Here is a 21,585-nt window from a genome sequence, read left to right as displayed (position 1 = left end):
GATTAAAGGCAATGGCAGCGACTCGAGTGACGTACCGGCTCGTTGCGTTGAACAATGACTCCTTTTGTTTTTTAATCACCTTTTTAAAAAACGTGAAGCTAAAAAACGTAGCATTTTTATTGCTCTGTGTTTTTATAACAGGGCAGCGATACGTCGCTTCATTTAAACCGAGTCTTAATGTCAAATATTGATTTCTTATTTCCGGGCGGAGCGATGACACTCGACAAGCCGCACAAGGTCAAAGGCTTGTCTCTGGTTTGCTGGTGTCCCGCCTGGTGTTCCATCAGCACACCCTGCGCCACCTTTATGTGCCACTTGCGATATTTAGTGTGTCAAAATAAAATTGGCTTGTATTGGCAGCAGCGAGAAATAAAAAAATAAAAACAGACGAGAAGAAAAGAAAAGAACATTATTCTGTCGCTTTGTGTGGAGAGGGCGGTGGTCGATGTTTTCTTTTGTTGTGGTGTCAGGATGTATGTCACCCGGGCTCCATCCATCTTTTGTGCTATCTCTTTTGCTCTCACACACACACACACACACACACACTGGGTTGTATCTTGCGGTGTTGGTGGTTGTGCTCGCTGTGAGGGGAGGGAGGGGGTCCGCCTCAGGAATCTGCAGCTATTTGTTTTATAAGCTTCCTCTCGAATAATAGTGGGGGTGTTTTGATGGAGGGTGTGGGGGGGGGGGGGGGGGCAGGCAGGCAGACAGAGTCCATCATATAAAGGCTGGAGGCTGGAGGTCGACTCCAAAGAGATTTCCACGTCCGTTATCTGGTGGGGAACAAAAGCGGCTAATGGGGCTCAGACGTGGACGCCTGTGGCTCCAGAGACGGCTGATTCTGATTCTTCTTCTTCTTCTTCTTCTTCTTCTTCTTCTCGTGTCCTGGATTTAGTTTTTAAAAAAGTCACAGATGCCGCCGACGGGCGGACGGCTGTGTACGTGTACGGCGGACAGTGCTGCTGTCATTTGTCCAACCTTGAACTGATTGAATTTTAGCCATAAATTTAAAGATGTGTTGTTTCCCGTGTTCTCTTTGTCCTGCAGACTCAACATGGGAAAAACAGATTATCCATTTATTAGCTTTTAGTTATTATAAATATATATATATTTATATATATATATGTATGTATATATAAAAAGACATATATATATATAAATATATAATATATTCATTCATATATATATATGTATTTTTATATATATATATATCCCAGTCCCTCCATAGCGTCCTCTTCACAGTCACAAACCCACTTAGCTTCTTGATGGACAAAGGTGCGGCATTTTCACCCCTGAGCCCGAGGAAAGTCATATCCATTTCTGGCTGCATTGTGTGTGTGTGTGTTTGTGTGTGTGTGTCTCCTAACGATGTTTTCTCTGAGGCCTGAGGAGCTCCCAGTCACCAATCGGAGCTCCGACTGCGTGGCGGGATCTCGGTGGCCGGAGGATAACAAGCAGAAGAATTTACAGCCTCTCTCTGCCGCGGTGTTCCCCCGGTGGCTCATGCTGGAAACAGGAAGAGGGATGTTTAAACAAGAGGCATCTGCTCTTAAATAGATGGTTAAGCTGCATCAGTTGATCCCCCTCCCGATACCACTAATTATCTTTTTATGTATATTTATGTAACGTGAAATACATGTAGCTATACCAGTTGAACAGAGGTATCCCAGGTCATCGTGGGTTTATTTGAAAATATAAAAGAGGTAAATCCTTCATTTCACGTTGTTCCTGTATGTCCGAGATTCGTCTGCGTTAGCATGAAAAAAAATTAAACGTACACCTCAACGAGATCGCGTTCCTACCCTTCGTCCTTCTGCACGTCATCTCCACGCCGACGGTCGACGCAGAGGGGCACTGGGGTCGAGAGTTTCACCCGTAAGAAATATGTTGGGGTTTCAAACTGTCCACAGCTGGCTTATTAACAAATATGTATCGGAGCATCGCTGTGGGATCGTACGCGTTGCCCTTAAAACGGTAAAAATACTAGAGAAAAACTTGTAATTGCACAAGGAAAACAAACCAAGGTTTTACACAGACATGTACACTGTGTGCTTCTATCACTGTTGGGCAGTGACACTGATAACATCGATATTTTTTCTCTGCTGGATGGATCTGCTATGAAATGTAACATTAGTGCCAAATAAGGACAAACACAAACGAGACGAGACAACCCGCGGCCTCCGTGCTGTCACACGGCACGGCCGGAGTCGAGTAGTTCACACTTCATTACATTTGAAAGGAGAATGAGTCGCTCACAACCAGAAGACGTGAGACTCCAGTTTCTCCGACGCCTTGAAGACATTTCACAACATTTCCATGTTTCAGAAGAGAGCCGACCCCCCGGGGGAACCCGCTGGAACGTCACCTCGGCGTGACAGCTGCGTCCGCCAGATCGCAGCGCGCCCTTCGCCGTGTTTACACAACAGCGGAGCGTCGAGCCGTCGCCTTCCTCCGTTTCATCTCGGCGGAGCTTTCGGGAACGCCGCGGCGCTCCGCCGCAAATCGAGTGCAGAGTGTCTCTTAATCTCATCAGCAGGGAGAAGGTGACGTCTCCGTAGGGAAATGGAGAGGGCTTGGACAGCCTCCCCCCGGCTGGACACTCGGAGGGAGGTCGCGGCGAGGTCGCGTGGGATCAAAGCGTTATTTCACACTCGACACCTCGTAGACAGCCGGCTGCCGACACCTCGCATCTCGATTTTTTTTGGTACCCCATAACATCTTAAAGGCTGGATCCCGGAGGTCCGAGGGCAGGAGGGGGAGCCGTGTGACGGGTTTTTTAAAAAGGGCAGTCGCACCCCTGAGGGATGGCTGTAAATCTTAGAGCAAGAGAGACGGGAACAGAGGAGGAGAGTGGACGGCTTTCTAGTTTTCATTAGGTCACACTTTAGAGTCCATTCCTTAAGAGAGGCCCCCAAAACTACTGGAGTCTCATCAGCAACGCATTACTCAGGGGACAACTTGCTTACACTACCAAATACATGTAAATAATACATGTATTAAACACTCAAAATGATTATTTTGTCTATGCCTAATCTGCCGAATCTCCCCATAGACAACGAGCCTTTCCCCTAAAAGTCTTGGTGTCATGTCCACCGGCAGCTGATTCGATCACACGTCCCTCAATCACCGTTACTTCTTCGAGGGTGTGCTCGTTGGGGCTGTCCCCGTGGCAGACAACACCCATTTAGTACCATGTGAATATCCGGATTGTGTTTTCATCCCAGAACAGATTGGTTGCCTCCGAGATGCCTCGCGGTGCTTCCCCGTCGCTCGGTACCTAGATGCCACTTTTCAAGGTAGACAAGCTCGTCAGGATGAGTGACAGGTGTGCTGTGGCGGGAATTAAACCATCTGAGGGAAGGAAGTGCAAGAGATTTACACCTCTCGCTCCAGCTGGAGGACAAAGCTGTACATGCAATGTTCCTGCAATAAGACAGAACGAATTTCACAGATTCCGGAGAGTCGCAACCCAGAACATGTTTCTGAGAGAACGTATTTTCCCCCGAAGGAGGATTTTTATGCTCCCTAACCACAAAAAGTAACATCAATGGCCTGTTCAGAAGCAGAGAGAAGACTCATTTGTAAAAGTTAAATCTTCGCTGTAGGCCATCCTCTCTCTCTTTGTGACTCTTCAGCGGGGTCAGCCTTGGAGATGGCTTTGCAATCAGCCACCACACTGAGCAATCACCAGAGCATCCACGAGAAGGGTTTCCATTTCAAATTACGTGAGCTTCATTTTATACAAAATGGTTGGAAACAGGGAATTGCTGCTTCACCCCCCCCCCCCCCCCTCCAGCCATTTTCATTGTATTGTCTGTAGAAATCACCACTGAGCCGGTGTAATCAGAGCCTTCGTGGCGCAGCTTCATCCACATTTTATTTCTAAATATGAAAAACATTGTGACACAAGGAAGCATCTTTGCTCAAGGATTCACAGTCCAACCTCGTCCCCCCATCCAACTAAACTGCACCCTCAATAAGTTGAGTTAAAAGTCTATAATATGCATTAAATAGGCCAAAGAAGAACTCACCTGTTACCTCTGCAGCCACATCGTAAATGCACTTCTAGGTTTTATAAATCGCCGAGGACTGGAAGAGTAACGTAAGACGTAAGAAAACCAAATCATTCAGATTTTAACACCGCCCATCTGTTTTTGTGTTGCCAGGGGAACGGCGACATCTGTGCTTAAGACGAAACATTTACAGAGATGACATATATATATATATATATATATATATATATATATAAGCCGGAGAGGCAGGGTCCTCTACCTGTGGAAAAGTAGGTCTGGAATCAGACGCCTGATGAAAGAGACTCACGCTCGTCTGTTGCGCTTCAACGGATGTGCTCTCTCTCTTTTTGGGGTTTGAGGAAACGGCGAACCGGCGTACGCCTTCTACTGATGAATGTCAAACGAGCAGCCGACCTATTTAGAAAGTCAAAGCCTTTTCACACCTGTGACAGGGCGACGTCTGGAGCTGGAGATCTAACCTCGCTCGGCACACCGGCTCACATTCACGCAAACCAGCTGTGCGCTTCTGACGAGGCGGCGCTGTGAATCGGGAGTCGGCGAGGACGAGAGTAGAAACTTACGAGGGAGCGGGAAGGATGTTTCGAAGGTTAAAAGTTTCTTTTTTATCTCGTGACGCCCGGAACTTGGCAACATGTCTTTATTTAATTTAGATTTTTTAATGGAAACCTGAAAACTTCTAATAAAGCCATTTGCTGAATAGAGTTTCGTGTTTTCAGACTACATCAAACTTTCACATTTAAACAAAACAAGTGGCGTGTAACCGGGCGATCCGCTTGGAAGTCGTCGTAGAAGACGAGTCATAAAATCTGGCCAAAGAAATGTGTTATTAAAACTCACCGAGCTGTCTGCCTGTGTAGCAGTGGCTGAGCGGCAGTGTGTCGTTAGCCGTAGTTCCGTTCGCCGTTTAGCAACGGAAGAAGACAAACTGGTTTAAAACCACCGGACAGCTGGGGGGTGACAATGCAACCAGGTCTGTTATCACTAGCGGCTGGACGGCTGTCAATGGCGGCCTGGGAACACAAAGTATTAGATTAGCCGTGGACAGACACCGAGCTTCACTTTCACTCAGGAAACTACTTTACACTGAATACATGTGCTGCGTACCGGCATTTAATAAAGAAAGCTCTCCATCAGGCGTATCGCTCGCTGCACTGCAGACTGTTGATTGATGGCTAAATGTGCCGTAGGGCAACCGGGAGGCCGTCCAACTTTTTGGCCGCACAAAGCAGAAGTTTACTGGAATCTTTGACCTTCTGGAAGTGTCTCTCAAGACTCACTGGTCTCTGTAATTGAAAAGGGAGAAAGTAACTACTGAGAGAGGTTTTGTAGCAATATTGATAAAATGTCACCTCCAGAAATTAGAGGTGCCTAACAGCTTTTGTTGCCCTCTTCTCGTTTGTGAGAAAAGAGAAAGGTCTGCAGTGGCAAGCTCTCCACACAGCCGAGTACTTTCTGCCGTTAGCAACGGCGAAACCTCGAGAGTTAAGTGGGGAAAAGGTGGTTTTCGTGAGGTAAACATTGAACTTGAATGCAGTGAGAAATAATGACGACCGCCTTCAGCAGAATGTAGGCAAGCCTCTGAAATAGCGTTAGCGTTGCTGTGCAGCAGCCTTGCTTCTTTTTGTTTGGATGTATCATTGAATATGGCGTCTCAGTAAAGCAAATAAATAAATATGTCTGCTAGCGCCTGTGAATTGCGGCCAATTGATTTTCTGACACCCTTAAAGATTGACGTTTACGTTGAAACCGACCTCTCTCGAATAAAACACCTGCATTTTGGCATCGCGTGAAAAAAATTATTTAGTATCCTGTCAGGTCTAGGACGTGAAGAGCCAAAACATGCATCCAGTTGCCACGTCTCTCTCTCGCTCTCTCTCGCTCTCTCTCTCTCTCGCTCTCTCTCTCCTCTTCTTAAAATGTCTTTGCTGGACAGTGAATGGTGTTTCAAGGATATTGCAGCGACTTGACACCCCGTGGCGGAGGCTAGAGCCGACTGGAAAAACCTCTCGCCCCGTAGCAGCTGGCCGGAGACGACACCGGCACGGGGAGGCACCGGCCGGCTCGCGTCCGCCGGCTTGGCCTCGTTTGCAGTTGAAAAAATGAATGCTTAGCCACGACTTAGGGCTCGAGCCTCGGGAGACATCTACCTCCTAATGGCTCGATGGTGTTTTGAGCCCTCACCGGCGCCTTCCAGGCAGCCGCTGCCTGGAAGGCGCCGGAAGGTGGTCCCGCCCCCCAAAACTCTGATCCAATCAATGCGCTACCCCCACTTGGAGCGGAGCGCATATTCAAATCCACTTTTTGGAGCGCATTGCATATTCAAACCCGCGCATTTGGAGCCAAACCCACTTGGAGCGCATTTGGAGCGCATTTAACCCACTTGGTTCAACAATTTCAAAGGTACGTAGCTATTTTTGGGCCGGCTAATGTTGTGGTAATGTTATTTCAACCTGCTAGCTAGCAGATAGATGATGCTAATCTTAGCTGTGGTAATGTCATTTCTACCTGCTAGCGAGCTAAATCTGGTTAAAACATTAGGTAACAAAGTAAGATTAATTACTGCAGATTAATCACTGTATTTGAGTGATTGTTAATGGTTAGTGGTTATCTTTCAAATGATGCCTGTGAGGCACTTGACGTTGAGACTGGTTGACTTCCAGGCTGCTTTGGAATAAGGATACCTCTGAGGCAGCCACCAGTTTTGGATAACTCTGAGGCATCATAGGTAGTGTTGACTGCCAGGCTGCCTAGTCGTTGGTATACAGGTTAACTCACAGGCATCCAGTTGGTTTTAGATACCTGTAAGGCATCTAGACGGACATTAAGAGGGGCTGACTCCCAGGCTGCTTACTAACACTGGTTAGCTCTCAGGCAGCCAATTAGCTTTGGATGCCTGTGAGGCACTTGATGTTGAGACTGGTTGACTTCCAGGCTGCTTTGGAATAAGGATACCTCTGAGGCAGCCACCAGTTTTTGGATAACTCTGAGGCATCATAGGTAGTGTTGACTACTTTATATCAATAAATAACTACTTTAAAGACTTTAAAGACTACTTTATATCAATAAAGAACTTCAGAAAGCCAGCTCCAAACTATTACACCCCAGTGTCAATAAGTGTTTCATTGTCACATTGGTATGTGCATCAAATCTGAATTTAATACTGTGTTCGTGTCATATGTCTTTCCCATTTTTGTTAAGGCGAAGCCAAGGACCTGTGCTCCTCCGTCGGTGCTCTGGCTGCCAGGAGCATCGAATTTAAAGAAGTGGCCATGCTGCGGCATCAGACCCCACTGTGGCCACAGGGAGAGCCACGGAGTTCAAGTAATTTGCAATATTCCACATCCTATATCTGGGCTCTGACAGGTTTAATAGACATTATTTATCCTGAATTTATGTTTTTATCTTTTCCTCCAGACAACAGCTCCAGCACCTCGCCAACCAGGTGAGGTCAAATGAGCAATTTGACCTCCTCACGCACACCTTGGGGCCAGGAATGGTAGAGGTGGTGGTGGATATTTTTTAAAAGTGTGTTGACACACACATTGAAAATATTAACAATTAGCAATTTGTTGTTTGTTGTGTTCATTAATTAAATATCTTCATGTTCTACATCACTGTGTATGTGTCGTGAATTGGAAGTGTATTGAACTTGGCATCTTGATTTAACTAGTCTGATAATTTAGCTAGCTGGGCCTGAAATCGCATGGTGTAAATTACAGATCCGACATGTTAGGCATGTGGATTAAGGCAAATAGTCATGGTAACACAATATGGCAACACTAATTTCTACAGCTTCACATAAGGGTTTATTCCAGTAGAGTGTTACAAGTTAATGAAACCCCAACTTACATTAATTATTTTTTTTAAATGTATCGTCAGAGGACACACACATGATGGAGGAGAGACATGACTGATGGGGTGTGACATATTCTTTATTGAAAATAAAGGCCAAATACAACCCTCATACACACAGTAAAATGGTAAAAACAAAATTTCACACGCAAACAGCTTAGTTTACTAAGCACTAAGGATGGCAGAATTTAATACACTATAAATATTATCTAAATATTTTATTGGGGCAGTGTAGGACAGGTCGGAAAACTGGGGAAAGACTAGTTACGGGTTCGCTGTCTTCGCCTGCGCTTAAATGCCCCGTCGTGATGGACAGTTTGTATCTGCCGCTTGTTGTGGTCTGTCTTTGAATAGTTTGCAATCAGGTGGAGCAGTCCTCCTCCTGATCTCCTCCACCGTTATCTGGTATCTTTGTAAAAATAATTTCTGAGTCACACTCAAAGAAGGTTTCAATGTTTCAACAATATTATTCGTAACAATATTATGATTTCATCTTCTTTACATACAGTACAGTATTGTACACATGTAATGTCTGTACATAGCCCTTCTGTCTTTACTGCCATCCCAACAGATGTTCCTATAACCCAAAACTGTGATGGGCTCTTGGGAAACCAGTCACATGGTGAAAAGGGACATTTTTGAGATTAGAGTGAAAATACTAGTAGGTCGAAACTCAGTATTTTGGTGAAATTGGGTTTCGATTCAATTATTATTCTATAACATGTCTATCATCCCTAAACATATCTACTTTTTTTCATTAATTGAATGTGTTAAAATGTGCTTTATTCAACCAGCCAGTCTATTTAGAACCCCTCTCTTTAAAGTTGTTTTTGTCAAAATTCTATTCCATGAAATCTAACTGATCAGCTGACTTTGGGCAATCATAACATTTGAAACAGACAAATAATGAAAACATATTTGAAACAAGCTTGAAGTCAGCTTCCAAAAGGTCAAATTTCACCATGTGACTGGTTTTCCCAGATCCCATCACAAATGGTCTCAGCACTGTTACTACCACACTACCACTAAAAATATAAACCTGTCTTGAAGAAACCTATGCCTAGCTGTGCACTTCACCTTTGCTCCGATGCCCTGAGCATGTCCTCAAAAGGCTGTGGACATTCTGAAATGCCGGCTGGGATGGGGCAGTAGGGCTTGGTGGAGCAGCAGGGCCGGATGGGGCAGGAAGGGTGGATGGAGCAGCAGGGCTAGATGGGGTTGGGGCTGGGGAGGCTCCACCAACCAGTGGTGACTGGTGGAAAATTGCGATCTTTGCAGATGGTCCTATAAAGTAACAAGAAGTAACCAAATTTGCTATATGAGGAGATGAACTAGTGTTGTAGTACTCGAGTCCAGATGGCAAGATAAAGAATAACTTACCACCTTTTGACACCTGCAGGGCCTTCCGCTTCCATCCTACTGTATAAAGACATTGCAAGGAACTAATAAGTATTTTTGGGGAATTATTGAAGTCATTGTTAAATGTCAGTGTGTGAAAGATACTTTTTTTTAGTCATTAAAGTAGGTCTAGGTTGAACCTTACCCTTCCTGGGCGCCATTTCTTCATGAACTGAAAGAGAAAGGCAATATGAGTGTGATTAGTATTATCACATAATGTTAGGCATATGCAATGTTAAAAATAATCTGGCAGATTTATTCAATAGGCCTATCTGTATGAGGAGGCATGAGGACAATTTAACTAAGGGATATCAGTCTACAGTCAACCAGTCTCAACATCAAGTGCCTCACAGGCATCCAAAGCTAATTGGCTGCCTGAGAGCTAACCAGTGTTAGGAAGCAGCCTGGGAGTCAGCCCCTCTTAATGTCCGTCTAGATGCCTTACAGGTATCTAAAACCAACTGGATGCCTGTGAGTTAACCTGTATACCAACGACTAGGCAGCCTGGCAGTCAACACTACCTATGATGCCTCAGAGTTATCCAAAAACTGGTGGCTGCCTCAGAGGTATCCTTATTCCAAAGCAGCCTGGAAGTCAACCAGTCTCAACGTCAAGTGCCTCACAGGCATCATTTGAAAGATAACCACTAACCATTAACAATCACTCAAATACAGTGATTAATCTCCAGTAATTAATCTTACTTTGTTACCTAATGTTTTAACCAGATTTAGCTCGCTAGCAGGTAGAAATGACATTACCACAGCTAAGATTAGCATCATCTATCTGCTAGCTAGCAGGTTGAAATAACATTACCACAACATTAGCCGGCCCAAAAATAGCTACGTACCTTTGAAATTGTTGAACCAAGTGGGTTAAATGCGCTCCAAATGCGCTCCAAGTGGGTTTGGCTCCAAATGCGCGGGTTTGAATATGCAATGCGCTCCAAAAAGTGGATTTGAATATGCGCTCCGCTCCAAGTGGGGGTAGCGCATTGATTGGATCAGAGTTTTGGGGGGCGGGACCACCTTCCGGCGCCTTCCAGGCAGCGGCTGCCTGGAAGGCGCCGGTGAGGGCTCAAAACACCATCGAGCCTCCTAATGACCCCCGCCCTCAATTGGCCATGTTGCCTTGTTCATCCCTTACCGAAGAAATTGTCTCAGGAAAACAATAAAATAAGCACAAAGTGGGTCATAATGTTGAATGTTGAAGGGGCATTATCATTTATCGGAAGGAAGTTAGCCAGTACAAGGAGACGTATTTTCTCACTTTCTTTTACTGGTAGTTTAGCAACGCATACAATATAACGGTTAACGTTTTCATGTATGTTTTATTTTGTTTCCCGCCTCAATGCCAACACAATGCAGGTGATTACAGTTTTGTATGTGGGGATCACACCCATGAGTATTTACATAAAAAATGTAAATACAAGTTCTGTGAAATACATTCCTCTACAAAAAAACACACTGAGCGGTTTTCATTGGAATTACTTCTGGCTGAAATGTGTTTTGCGGATTATCTGGAGCAAAAGGAACGTAAATTTGTAACAATAATTGTCACTTACATTGTATTAACATAAGCGGTTCATGGTTTGTGTTAAAATGGTTGAGCCGCTCGTTGTACTTTCTCTGATAAAAAAATCAAAATGGTTTCTTTCTTCGTTTTTTCCTGTCGACTGGGCTCCGATTTTCAAGTTTAGGTGAACATTCTCCACATTTGAAGCTAATAAAATATACACTTTTTCATTTACGTTGTTCTCCAATGTGCTAGCTCAGCAAAGCATCTATGCTAACGGAAGCACACATTTAGCTTCATCGTTCAGCTAAATTGTAGCATTTAGCATAATGTAGGTTTCTTTTTCCAGAAGGTTGTACAAAAAGGAAAATAGAGAGCACAAAATGTTGAATGGAATATACTTCTTTTTACGATCATAAAATCTCTGAGTTTACCTTCATGTGATTGTGGCGCCCCTTTAAAAAAAAATGTGTACCCTTCACTAACGGAGGTGACACTGAGAAGCGAGACTCCATTTGTGGCATTGAATTTCTTAAGGGAGGAACAAATAAGAAATGAATACGACGATATTAATGACTGGAGAGAGAGAAAAAAACAATCGGTTGCGGAGCCTCTCTTCATGAAGCAGATACTGCTCGGTGAGAGCCGGCTTAATAGCAGACGGAATTAGTGGAGATTGATTTCCTGGAGTGCTGCATACTGCGGTGTAATTTGATCGAGGAGCAGCGCAGTAGTGTCTCAACCCTCTCAGAACTCAAGTTTAGCTTTTTAAGATCACACCGCAAACAGAAAAGCTACTCCGTTAGCTGTAACTGGAGTATAGCGCGTAGTCCCGTTACTTCACCTCTTTGCCCTCAGCGGTCGGGGTCGATGTTGCGTGTCTCGGGGGTTTTGGGTGCCTTCGGCGCTCTTAATCCGGCGAGCGGCGAGGAGCTGCCGACGCTGACAGACCGACCGACGGACTGACTGACAGGCGGGCGAGGACCCAGCTGTGATGGCTGGTTGTCGTCTCAGTGGCAGCCTTATGATGAATTACCTCTCTTGAACGATAGCACTCTCGCCGAGCGATACCGACGCGGGATTGTTTTCCGTCGGCAATCTCGGGTCGGCGACCGCGAATAAAAAAAAAAGAAAATAAACTAGGTGAGGAATGAGTGTGTCTTGGCTCCCCGTCTCTTTATTTTTCATTAAAGTTGCCACCTCTCGTAGATCTCCATACGCAGCGGTACGGAACTGGAGGTTTGTGCGGAGACACGTTGGAAGGAAATTGCCAATGTGGAAGAACTTTTGAGTGATTGAAAGCGGCCTCTTGGTTGTCTTTTAGTACGTTATGCCGTACGGCAGGAATCGATGGCACTTTGTAGTTTTACCATAAGTTACATCGACACACCATGTTTTCTCATTTCATGTATTCCTTCGTACGTTTTTAACATCCACCTTTCTTCTTGGTCTGTTTCCAGCTCGGATGACTACTACGAATACGGACAGAGCGAGGAGTCGTACGATTCGTACGGTGAGTGGCAGATCTTTTCTCTCTCTAATGCACCTCGTGTCAACCGTCACGGCGTCAATTCACAGTTCCTGAATCTGCCGGCCTCAATTGTCATGGCAACTGTAACGCGGAGATGTCTTTGACGTCTTCAAATGAAGCTTCTTCAGTTTATTTGGCTCATTAGCGAGAGAACAATGGCAATAACAAACTAAAATCCGTGGAGTTAGTGTTATAAATACAGAAAAAATATATTGAATTTTGTATTATTATTTTGAATTGTTTGTTTGTTTTTTATGTTGAAGTGGATTTTGTAATTAATTTTGTGACTGCAACAATGTCGTTGTTGGTAGTCTTCAGAGGTGAAAAGAAAGTGTTGCGGCATCTACATTGGTTTATTTTGACTTAAATGCTTGTGGCAGATTTAATAATGAATTAGTGTCAGAATATGTCAAGATAATTAAATAACTCAACATTATGCATCATAAACAAATAAGAGAGTGATGGCACTTGACATTGTCAGACACGATTAAAAAATCATATAATAAAACATATATTAACAATATATATATATATATATATATATATATATATACACACATATATACATATATATACATATTCAGGACAGCACCCTATTTTGGAAAAACTGGAACCATTTATATGTTCAAATTCTTACCAGCTCATTATTATCATAATGATTGTAAAAATATTATAGGGACAAACATGGTTATTGTACTCACAGCTTCCAGACTAGTGGCCTGTGGAAGGTAGGTAGACAGGCTGGTAGGTAGGTAAACAATTATCTCATACATCAAAAGACAAAATATGTAGGAAAAATGTAATAATTAAAACAATTTTAATTAATTAAATCGATATCTTTTGGCATCTAACCTTTACAAAAAAACAATGTTATTTCTGTCAAAAAACAGTTTTGCTCTCCATCTTCAGCCCTGAGATTCACTGCTTTTATATACAAACGTGTGTGTGTGTGTGTGTGTGTGTGTGTGTGTGTGTGTGTGTGTGTGTGTGTGTGTGTGTGTGTGTGTGTGTGTGTGTGTGTGTGTGTGTGTGTGTGTGTGTGTGTGTGTGTGTGTGTGTGTGTGTGTGTGTGTGTGTGTACGTACGTACCCGAGAAAGTGTGCTAAGACAGTAATAGCCAGAGCAGCTCATTAGCAGTGTGCCAGGATGCTTATATGGTGACAAGTATTCATGTTTTCTTACACATCATAAGGTTAATTTCGCTCATAAAAGGGCTCCAGTTGCCAGGAAATTAATTATTCGACAGCGCCGTCGACCTTTGACAAGATACAGTGAAAAGTGGGCCAAGGACACGTTTGCTGCAGAGAGCACTTGAATGATAGCTGATCTAGAGTCAGGTACAGTGTGTGTCCAGCTGCAACTGAGTCCATCTCTAATCGTGTATTTATATTATTTGCGTGTACCGGAACATACAAGATGAACTTCATACCGCATGTGTTTAGATTATTTGCGTGTACCGGAACATACAAAATGAACTTCATACCGCATGTGTTTAGATTATTTGCGTGTACCGCAACATAGAAGATGAACTACATAGAGCATGTGTGTAGATTATTTGCGTGTACCGGAACATAGAAGATGAACTACATAGAGCATGTATTTATATTATTTGCGTGATGAACTAGATAGCGCATGTTTTTATATTCTTAGCGCGATGAACTACATAACGCATGTATATATATCATTCGCGTGTACCGGAACATACAAGATGAACTACATAACGCATGTATATATATTATTTGCGTGATGAACTACATAGCGCATGTATATATATTATTTGCGTGTACCGGAACATACAAGATGAACTACATAGAGCATTTGTGTAGATTATTGGCGTGAAGAACTACATAGCGCACATGTATATACTATTTGCGTGTACCGGAACTTACAAGATGAACTACATAGTATTTAGATTCTGATTCAAGGGTACTATTAGATTATTTTAAATAAAAAACTATTTTGATGATGTCAGTGCAGATTTAAAGATTACAGTGTATAAATGGTATAAAAACTGATGATTAATTGTTCTCTGTTTTTACTGATTGAAAATGGATAACACATTAGTCCTGATCTCTCTGTGAACGTTCACCTTGTGCTTTATAGAGATTTTAATTTGTTTTCCGAAAGCCACGGCTTCACCAAAACTTTCCCGAGTAAAAGAACTAAGCACCTGTTAACTCGTTTGGGCGCATTGCTGCATAAAATTGGTAAATGCTGCCACTCTGCTTACAGAAAGACGGCGACAGTTCAAAGAAAGCAGACAAACGGCGTTTTTTCTGCTTCTCTAGAAACACAAGGTTACCGTGGTCCATTTCTTCAAAGTGACTGTCAGTGAAAGGGTGACAGTTTTAATTAAGGGTATTGGCTGTGTGCTGTCAACAGAGAGAAGAAGAAGAAAGAAACAACCCTTTGTGAGCCTCAGCTCTAGGGAAGTCTCAGGATGGCTGAAGATCAGACAAAGGGTGCCATCGATAGTGGCACTTTCACATTGACGCTAACGGGGGGGGGGGGGGGGGGGGGCTGGTCGGGTCTAATGGTAATTGTGACCTTTTATTTTTTCGCTGGAAGCCACTAAACGGGTCCTTTTTTTTTTTTTCAAGTAGCCATTTGATTCTCACATTCAATTATCCGAGACGCATCTTTCCAGGGGAAAGTCAAGCTTCCCGGCGTGAAAGCGCCGCTTTTGTTTCAAAGACGGTCAAAGCGCTCGCAGCCCTCCCGCCGCGTTTCACATATCTGGAGATTGCATATTTACAATATTGTCTGTCTCTCTTCCTTTCTTTTCCAACAGGCCTGGAAGAGTGGCCGAACAGTCGCGCCAAGGCACCGCCGGCACGGTCGACCAAGGGAGTGTACAGAGATCAGCCGTACACCAGATATTGAACTGTTTCATACAACCTGCACCCTCGAGTCCCCCGTGGCCGTTTCAACCCAAGTAATGGATTTTTTATGGACGCTCCCCCCCTCTCCCTCTCCCCCCTTTTTTTAGAATCTAAAAAAATTAATACTAAAAAAGAAACGGTGACAGCGAGCTGCTGAATGAGTAGAAAAATTGTTTTAAAAAAATGGCACATCCCCCCCCCCCCCCTGATTATTAAAAAAAAAAACAGGGTCCCACTGGGTAAAGAAAACGTGACGCAATATCGTCTCCTACAGGAGAAACCGACTGGACCGTAAAGCCTCCATAGTACATTAAGTTTCTCTCAGCTATGTGATGTGAAGAATGGCTATTTCACTCGGTATTGATCGGTGGTCCACTATCGGCTGTCGATACAACATTTCTACACAGCTGCCGGCGCAACTTAAATGTATTACCCCCTCTATTCTTCAAATCTGCGTGGTTGATCACTTTAAAATTGTAGTAGCTTAGTTCTAGGGAAGTGCAGTACTGTAGATATTCTTTTACCGGAGGGGTAACCGGTGGAATCGTGTCCTCTTTTGTAAATGAAACATTTACAAAAAAAAGACAAAAATCATACTGTATACATAATGCTTTGCTGTTTCCTCCTTTTTGTAAAAAAAATTAGAGTTATTTAGGTGTTAAAGGGCTTATAAAAGCATCGTGTGCATCTGTGGATATTGTCAGCTGTTTTATTCTGAAAAGCACATTTTAGTGGTTCATGATTACGCCCCCAAGAAAACCCAATTAAATACATATATAAATAGTCGCCCACATTTACACCGACATATATAAATAACCAGACGCAGCAAAAACAGTCCACAGGCTTTTTTGTCATTTTTGTGATTTCTTTATTTTAAAGATGCAAATAAGTCATTTTTTGTGTAATTTCTTTAATTTAATACATGATTAAATACATTTCCAAAATGCTAAATCCAATGCTGGTGAATTTGTAGGAATTTCCATCTCGAGATTTGTTCAACGCTGATGAATTCTATAACTTATGTAAGCCCTTTAATATTTGTTTCTTCTCTGTTGATGCTCAATAAATATTTTCAAAGAAACTACTTGTGTTCAAGAGAATAATTACTCTAAATAAAAGACTCATAATTTAAACTAACCCCAATGAAAAGAAAAAAACATGCGTTGGGAATATCTATCCACTATGTATCGAAAAATCATTGGATACCCTGTGAGGGAAAACGACTTATCAAAGAAAAAGAGCACAAACGGCATTTGTGACCTTGTCGGCGACCTTGTTGATCTGACGAGAACGGTTTCCTGTTTGTATTCGATCGCCGCGTGATGCATCTGGTTGGAAATCTCTCCAACCCGAGATGTAGAGGATTTGGCGATAATGACTTTGCCGCTCTGTTTGTTCGTATAATTCGGAGCATCATCGGTAAACACGCATTAACTCTCCGAGTGTTTACCCCGACAGAAGCTGCACCAAAGCCTCCTTGACCTCTAGGCCATGTTCAGGGTGGAGGGTGGGATGGGATTGCTCTCTCTCTCTTCTTGTTCTGCTCTCTCTGTTCTCCTCCGGTCATGTGACCCCCCCTCTCCCAGTCGTTTTAAAGAGCCTGGCTTTGCCCCGTCCATTAAAGAGACTCTAAATGACCCCCAGCTGACCTCCGTCAGAGAGAGGACGGCAGTAGCTGTTTAAAAAGACCTCCGCCCCACAAGGTAAACAACCTGACCCGGTTTAACCTCTCCCCCCTCTAACGTAGTTGAACTTAAACCCTCTCTAAACTTAAACATGTAATGTGTGTTCCTGTCTCTTGTTAAGCCACAAACCTGGGAATAATTAGACATCTGTAAAAAAAAAAACAGTCTGATAAATAGCAGTAATATTTCAACGAACTGTATAGTGAAATAACTTCGTCATAAGTGATAAAACATATCCCCTGTTACAATAATTGAAACATAAACGTGTGTTGTGTCTTGGCGTTTTGGTTTCCATGAAGCTAGCTGGTAAAGATGTGTTACCGTGGTGATCTTGCATGGTCATAGTGTTTTCTTTATACTCCTTTCTAGGCCGACGGCCCGGCCGGACCAGGCCGATCCGTCCGATCGTCTCATTGGTGGTAAAAGGTACGTCGTTGTTTCTTCTTCTTCGCGTGTTCATGACGACGTGTTGCAACGTACCAGAAGCACGAGGTCACGAAAGGGTCGTGAATATTAAAATGAGAATGAAGGGGTGACTCTCTAAACCTGTTGGGACGTTGGTTTGAAATCCCAGAGGAGGTACAACATGAAATATTCCACAGAGCGCTATCATCAGGACGTATTAAATATGAACGTGACTTTGAGGCGACTTGATGTTCTCTTGACTGATGTTTAACATATTATCCCCACGGGGCCCCCGAGTCCGGAGGCTGCACCCTCAGGTCTCTCCGGTCCTACACCCTTTTTACCATCACCCTAAAGAGGACCGCTAGCGCTCTGCTGGACCCCCCCGCCCAAATTTGTAGCCACGCAATTAGTGTAGACGAGAGCTCCGAGTCATCTGAACCACAATGGGGGTCCCCCGTTGCTGCACTTAGAAAATGACACGCCGAGCTTGTATTAATTGGCGAAAGAACTCGACTAGGAATGTACTTTTTCTTTTTACATTTGTCATTTTCTTGAAGCTCACTTTGTTCGTCTCTCTCTTCTTTCTTCTCTCCGAATAGATCCGACCAACCGCCATCGAGCTTCTGTCCAAAATATATTCGAGGCGCCGTTCGCTGTCGAACGACATCACGAAAAAAGGGAAATCCTCTCGGCCCAAACGGCGGACTTTCATTTTATTTATTTTTTTTACAATCCGGACCGAGACGGAGTGAGACCCGAATAAAAAAAAAGGGAGATGAAAACGATATCGCGTGTCTCACACGTCGTCGTTCTCCGGTAGAAGGGAGGGAGCGAGAGGAAACCCGCCATGCCGAATGGACTTCCTCATCCTCTGGGAGGACGTTTCACATTCTACATAAACACAGGAACTGATTCTGAACCTCCGTCTCTCTTGATTTCGGTGATGCCTGCACCATTTTCCATTAGCCAACGCCCATAATAACACCGTATGCTGAGGGGGATTTCATACGTATAGAAAAGACACTTCTAATCCCATATCGTAAAGCTCATGAAATCTAAAGTGCCTTATGTGTAGTAAGAAAAAGTATTTTTTTGAGGGGTGTTTTTTTGTTGTTGCGTTACCAAGGAACTGGAAAACACCAGCCGGGCCCTCGCACTGGAGCACGGTTCTGATTCCAGACGTACGTCCTAATCAGGATCGACTTCAGTGGATATTACAATTACTGAAAATAGCTTTCCCGACGGATAGAGAGCTTCATCCTGCTGAGTCCAGAGAGGCTAATCCGCGCTGCACGCGGCCGCGTGGCCGTCAAAGGTTTTCTATTAGAGGAAGTGATTCTCTCTCCGGAGCCGCAGACAATAACACAGACACCTAAACCCCGTATCTCGGAGCTCCCGGGGGAGGGGGGGGGGATTCTTCCTCCGAGGTGGCTTTACACCACAGGCTTAACTGGAGTAAGCTTGTACCAAGTTAATGAAGTAAGAGCAGCTTATTTGATTAAGAATGCATCCAAAGAGGACGACACTGAAGACGGATCGATGGGTACTGGGACCGCGAGAGGTGGCTTTCATAGAAGGCTTCTTGCTTTGAAGGACGAGGTACATGAACACACTCTACCTAGACTCTACCTACACTCTACTTATGCTCTACCTACACTACCTACAGTCTACCTACAGTCTACCTATGCTCTACCTACACTCTACCTACAGTCTACCTACGCTCTACCTACAGTATACCTACAGTCTACCTATACTCTACCTACAGTCTACCTACACTCTACCTACACTCTACCTACACTCTACCTACAGTCTACCTACACTCTACTTATGCTCTACCTACACTACCTACAGTCTACCTATGCTCTACCTACAGTCTACCTACACTCTACTTATGCTCTACCTACACTACCTACAGTCTACCTACAGTCTACCTACGCTCTACCTACACTCTACCTACAGTCTACCTACAGTCTACCTACGCTCTACCTACACTCTACCTACAGTCTACCTACACTCTACCTACGCTCTACCTACACTCTACCTACAGTCTACCTACGCTCTACCTATGCTCTACCTACACTCTACCTACAGTCTACCTACACTCTACCTACAGTCTATACTCTACCTACAGTCTACCTATGCTCTACCTACACTCTACCTACGCTCTACCTACACTCTACCTACAGTCTACCTACACTCTACCTACAGTCTACCTACACTCTACCTACGCTCTACCTACAGTCTACCTACACTCTACCTACGCTCTACCTATGCTCTACCTACACTCTACCTACAGTCTACCTACGCTCTACCTACAGTCTACCTTCACTCTACCTACGCTCTACCTACACTCTACCTACAGTCTACCTACGCTCTACCTACAGTCTACCTACACTCTACCTACGCTCTACCTACACTACCTAAACTCTACCTCCACTCTACCTACAGTCTACCTAAACTCTACCTACATTTACAACCATTTCTGTCTTTTTTGGACAGATTTCTTTGTTCGTCTTTATAATTATTTTTGTCGAATCGGATCAGAACCGACAAAAATGGTCTGGGTGGGGAAACCATCGAGAGGAAGAGTTTCCAAGAGCTAGAAAAGAAGATTGTTCCAGAAAAAGGAGGCACCCCCACTAAGACTTAAGTGTATCCGTGTCACGTAGATTCACATATGCCCCGCCCCTTTTTGTATGACCAAAGAAGAAAAAAATGTTGATCCATTGGACGAACACGTTGGGAGACCATTTCCAGGAACTTTAGTTATGGCGTGTCTTTGATCGTTATTACACTCGTGTCTGTGTGGTAAATAGCTAGCTGTAGCCAGTTAGCTTAGCATAAAGACTGGAAATAAAGGGGAACAGCTAGCTTCTTTCTTATTTCTTAGCTTATTTATTCCTGAGCATAACAGAAATGTGTATGGTTTTAAATCAAGTATTCAGCTGTTTTAAATCTACTCCATACATGTTTCAGCTGTATGTGATTATAATCCCTGTGATGATGTTTTTATGTACAATTCAGAAATCGGCACTGTTTTGATTTCAGCCCTTTTTTTTGGTCAGATTTTTGGGGTCGTGAAATAAAAACTGCCAAAATCAGACAATTTAGAGTTCCCTCCAAAGCAATACAGGAAGAGATAGTTGACGACTACGACTACCAACCTTTAATATTACATCACACTCTGGAAAACTGATTTTGATCAGATAATCTGTCGGTATTTTAACTCTCCTTTTCATAATGTCTTTTTAATCTGTGAAGCGTGCTCATCCACCTTCGCTCCTCTTCATCACGTTCAGAATCTGAAGTGTCCGTCTCCGGCCTTTCTTTTGTTCTGTAATTAATCCGGAGAGATGAAAGCACCCTGGGGTGCTCCTTCATCTCCCTCTGATGTCACAGGGGCTCGACGCAGATTGTGATAAAATCGTTAGTTACGGCAATAAGACAGAGGATGTAACGTATTCACTATAATAAACTTCTGTTTTTATGGGAAGTACAATAATTCTAATGCTTGTGCTTATTTGTGTGATTACCCTGTTAGTCCAATAAATATATCAGAGGCTTCAAGAGCATCTTAAATTAAGACAGATACCAAAACAACATATAAACATGTTATTACTGCGTGTCCAAGTCAGTCTGTTAGCCATGCTGTGTGTATAAATTGTGCGTTTACTACATCAACGTGTGTGTATTATTTTAAATGTGCCGCTCTGCAGTCGTCACTGACTCCAGAAGGGAACAGCTTGTCGACGTCGTCACGACTAATAAAGTTTTCTTCTGTCAAAAGGTGTTGTTGATTGAGCAACACCAAGGACCCCTCTCCCTCTGATGCCACACTTTGAAAGCCGGTATATGTATACATATATAATATATATATATATATACGTATATATATATATATATATATAAATGTAAGTATGTATATACATAGATATATATACATATATATATACATATATATATACATGTATGTATATATATGATGACCGCAGTGAGTCATGGAGGCAGTTCCCATGCTGAGGATCGACACTAATGAAGTCTGAACCACATTTAGTTTTAATAAGTTGGGGGGGGGGGGGGGGGGGGGGTTTACCTCTGGATGCCTTTGGAATAATAGCTGGAAGATCAAATAAGTGTTTTGTTGTCTCAAACCTTTTAAATAATGCATGTTCCCCTCCAACACCACCTCGGATACTCTGATCATGTACATGCTGCTGCTGCTCTTCTTCTGCTCTTTATTCTCTTTCTTCTTCTGCTCTTTATTCTATGGAAGCCCGTTTCCG

At 43.4% G+C, this 21,585-nt stretch overlaps 2 protein-coding genes and 2 long non-coding RNA genes across 4 annotated transcripts in view; 3 read left to right on the top strand and 1 right to left on the bottom strand.

The window, feature by feature from the left end:
• Positions 1 to 16,290, top strand: part of khdrbs3 (KH domain containing, RNA binding, signal transduction associated 3) — a 95,723-nt gene extending 79,433 nt beyond the window's left edge. Inside the window, exons 8-9 of the mRNA XM_056428663.1 lie at positions 12,257 to 12,309; positions 15,119 to 16,290. Of these exons, the coding sequence (XP_056284638.1) occupies positions 12,257 to 12,309; positions 15,119 to 15,210 (145 nt within the window). The 3' untranslated portion in view covers positions 15,211 to 16,290. The remainder of the gene's footprint in view (positions 1 to 12,256; positions 12,310 to 15,118) is intronic.
• On the top strand, positions 6,197 to 7,643 carry LOC130204605 (uncharacterized). The gene is made up of 3 exons (XR_008833731.1): positions 6,197 to 6,434; positions 7,233 to 7,355; positions 7,449 to 7,643. It is a non-coding gene; the product is annotated as an uncharacterized LOC130204605 (long non-coding RNA).
• LOC130204552 (uncharacterized) lies at positions 9,115 to 9,952 on the bottom strand. Its single transcript, XR_008833712.1, has 3 exons — positions 9,430 to 9,952; positions 9,267 to 9,305; positions 9,115 to 9,170 (listed from the first exon to the last, which is right to left on the bottom strand). It is a non-coding gene; the product is annotated as an uncharacterized LOC130204552 (long non-coding RNA).
• A 971-nt stretch (positions 16,291 to 17,261) lies between the features above and the next one.
• Positions 17,262 to 21,063, top strand: LOC130203466 (uncharacterized). The gene is made up of 2 exons (XM_056429688.1): positions 17,262 to 17,320; positions 17,902 to 21,063. The coding sequence occupies exon 2, from the start codon at positions 18,906 to 18,908 to the stop codon at positions 19,821 to 19,823; it is 918 nt and encodes a 305-aa protein (XP_056285663.1). The 5' UTR covers positions 17,262 to 17,320; positions 17,902 to 18,905; the 3' UTR covers positions 19,824 to 21,063.
• The last annotated feature ends 522 nt before the right edge of the window (positions 21,064 to 21,585 follow it).

The sequence above is a fragment of the Pseudoliparis swirei genome, chromosome 1 (assembly GCF_029220125.1).
Source record: "Pseudoliparis swirei isolate HS2019 ecotype Mariana Trench chromosome 1, NWPU_hadal_v1, whole genome shotgun sequence".
NCBI classification, from domain to species: domain Eukaryota; kingdom Metazoa; phylum Chordata; class Actinopteri; order Perciformes; family Liparidae; genus Pseudoliparis; species Pseudoliparis swirei.
The sequence above is the reverse complement of the archived record's forward strand: the minus strand, read 5'-3'. Positions and strand labels throughout refer to the sequence as shown.

Coding starts and splice junctions, on each gene's coding strand:
- LOC130203466 (XM_056429688.1), top strand. CDS start 18,906: ATGAACACACTCTACCTAGACTCTACCTACACTCTACTTATGCTCTAC.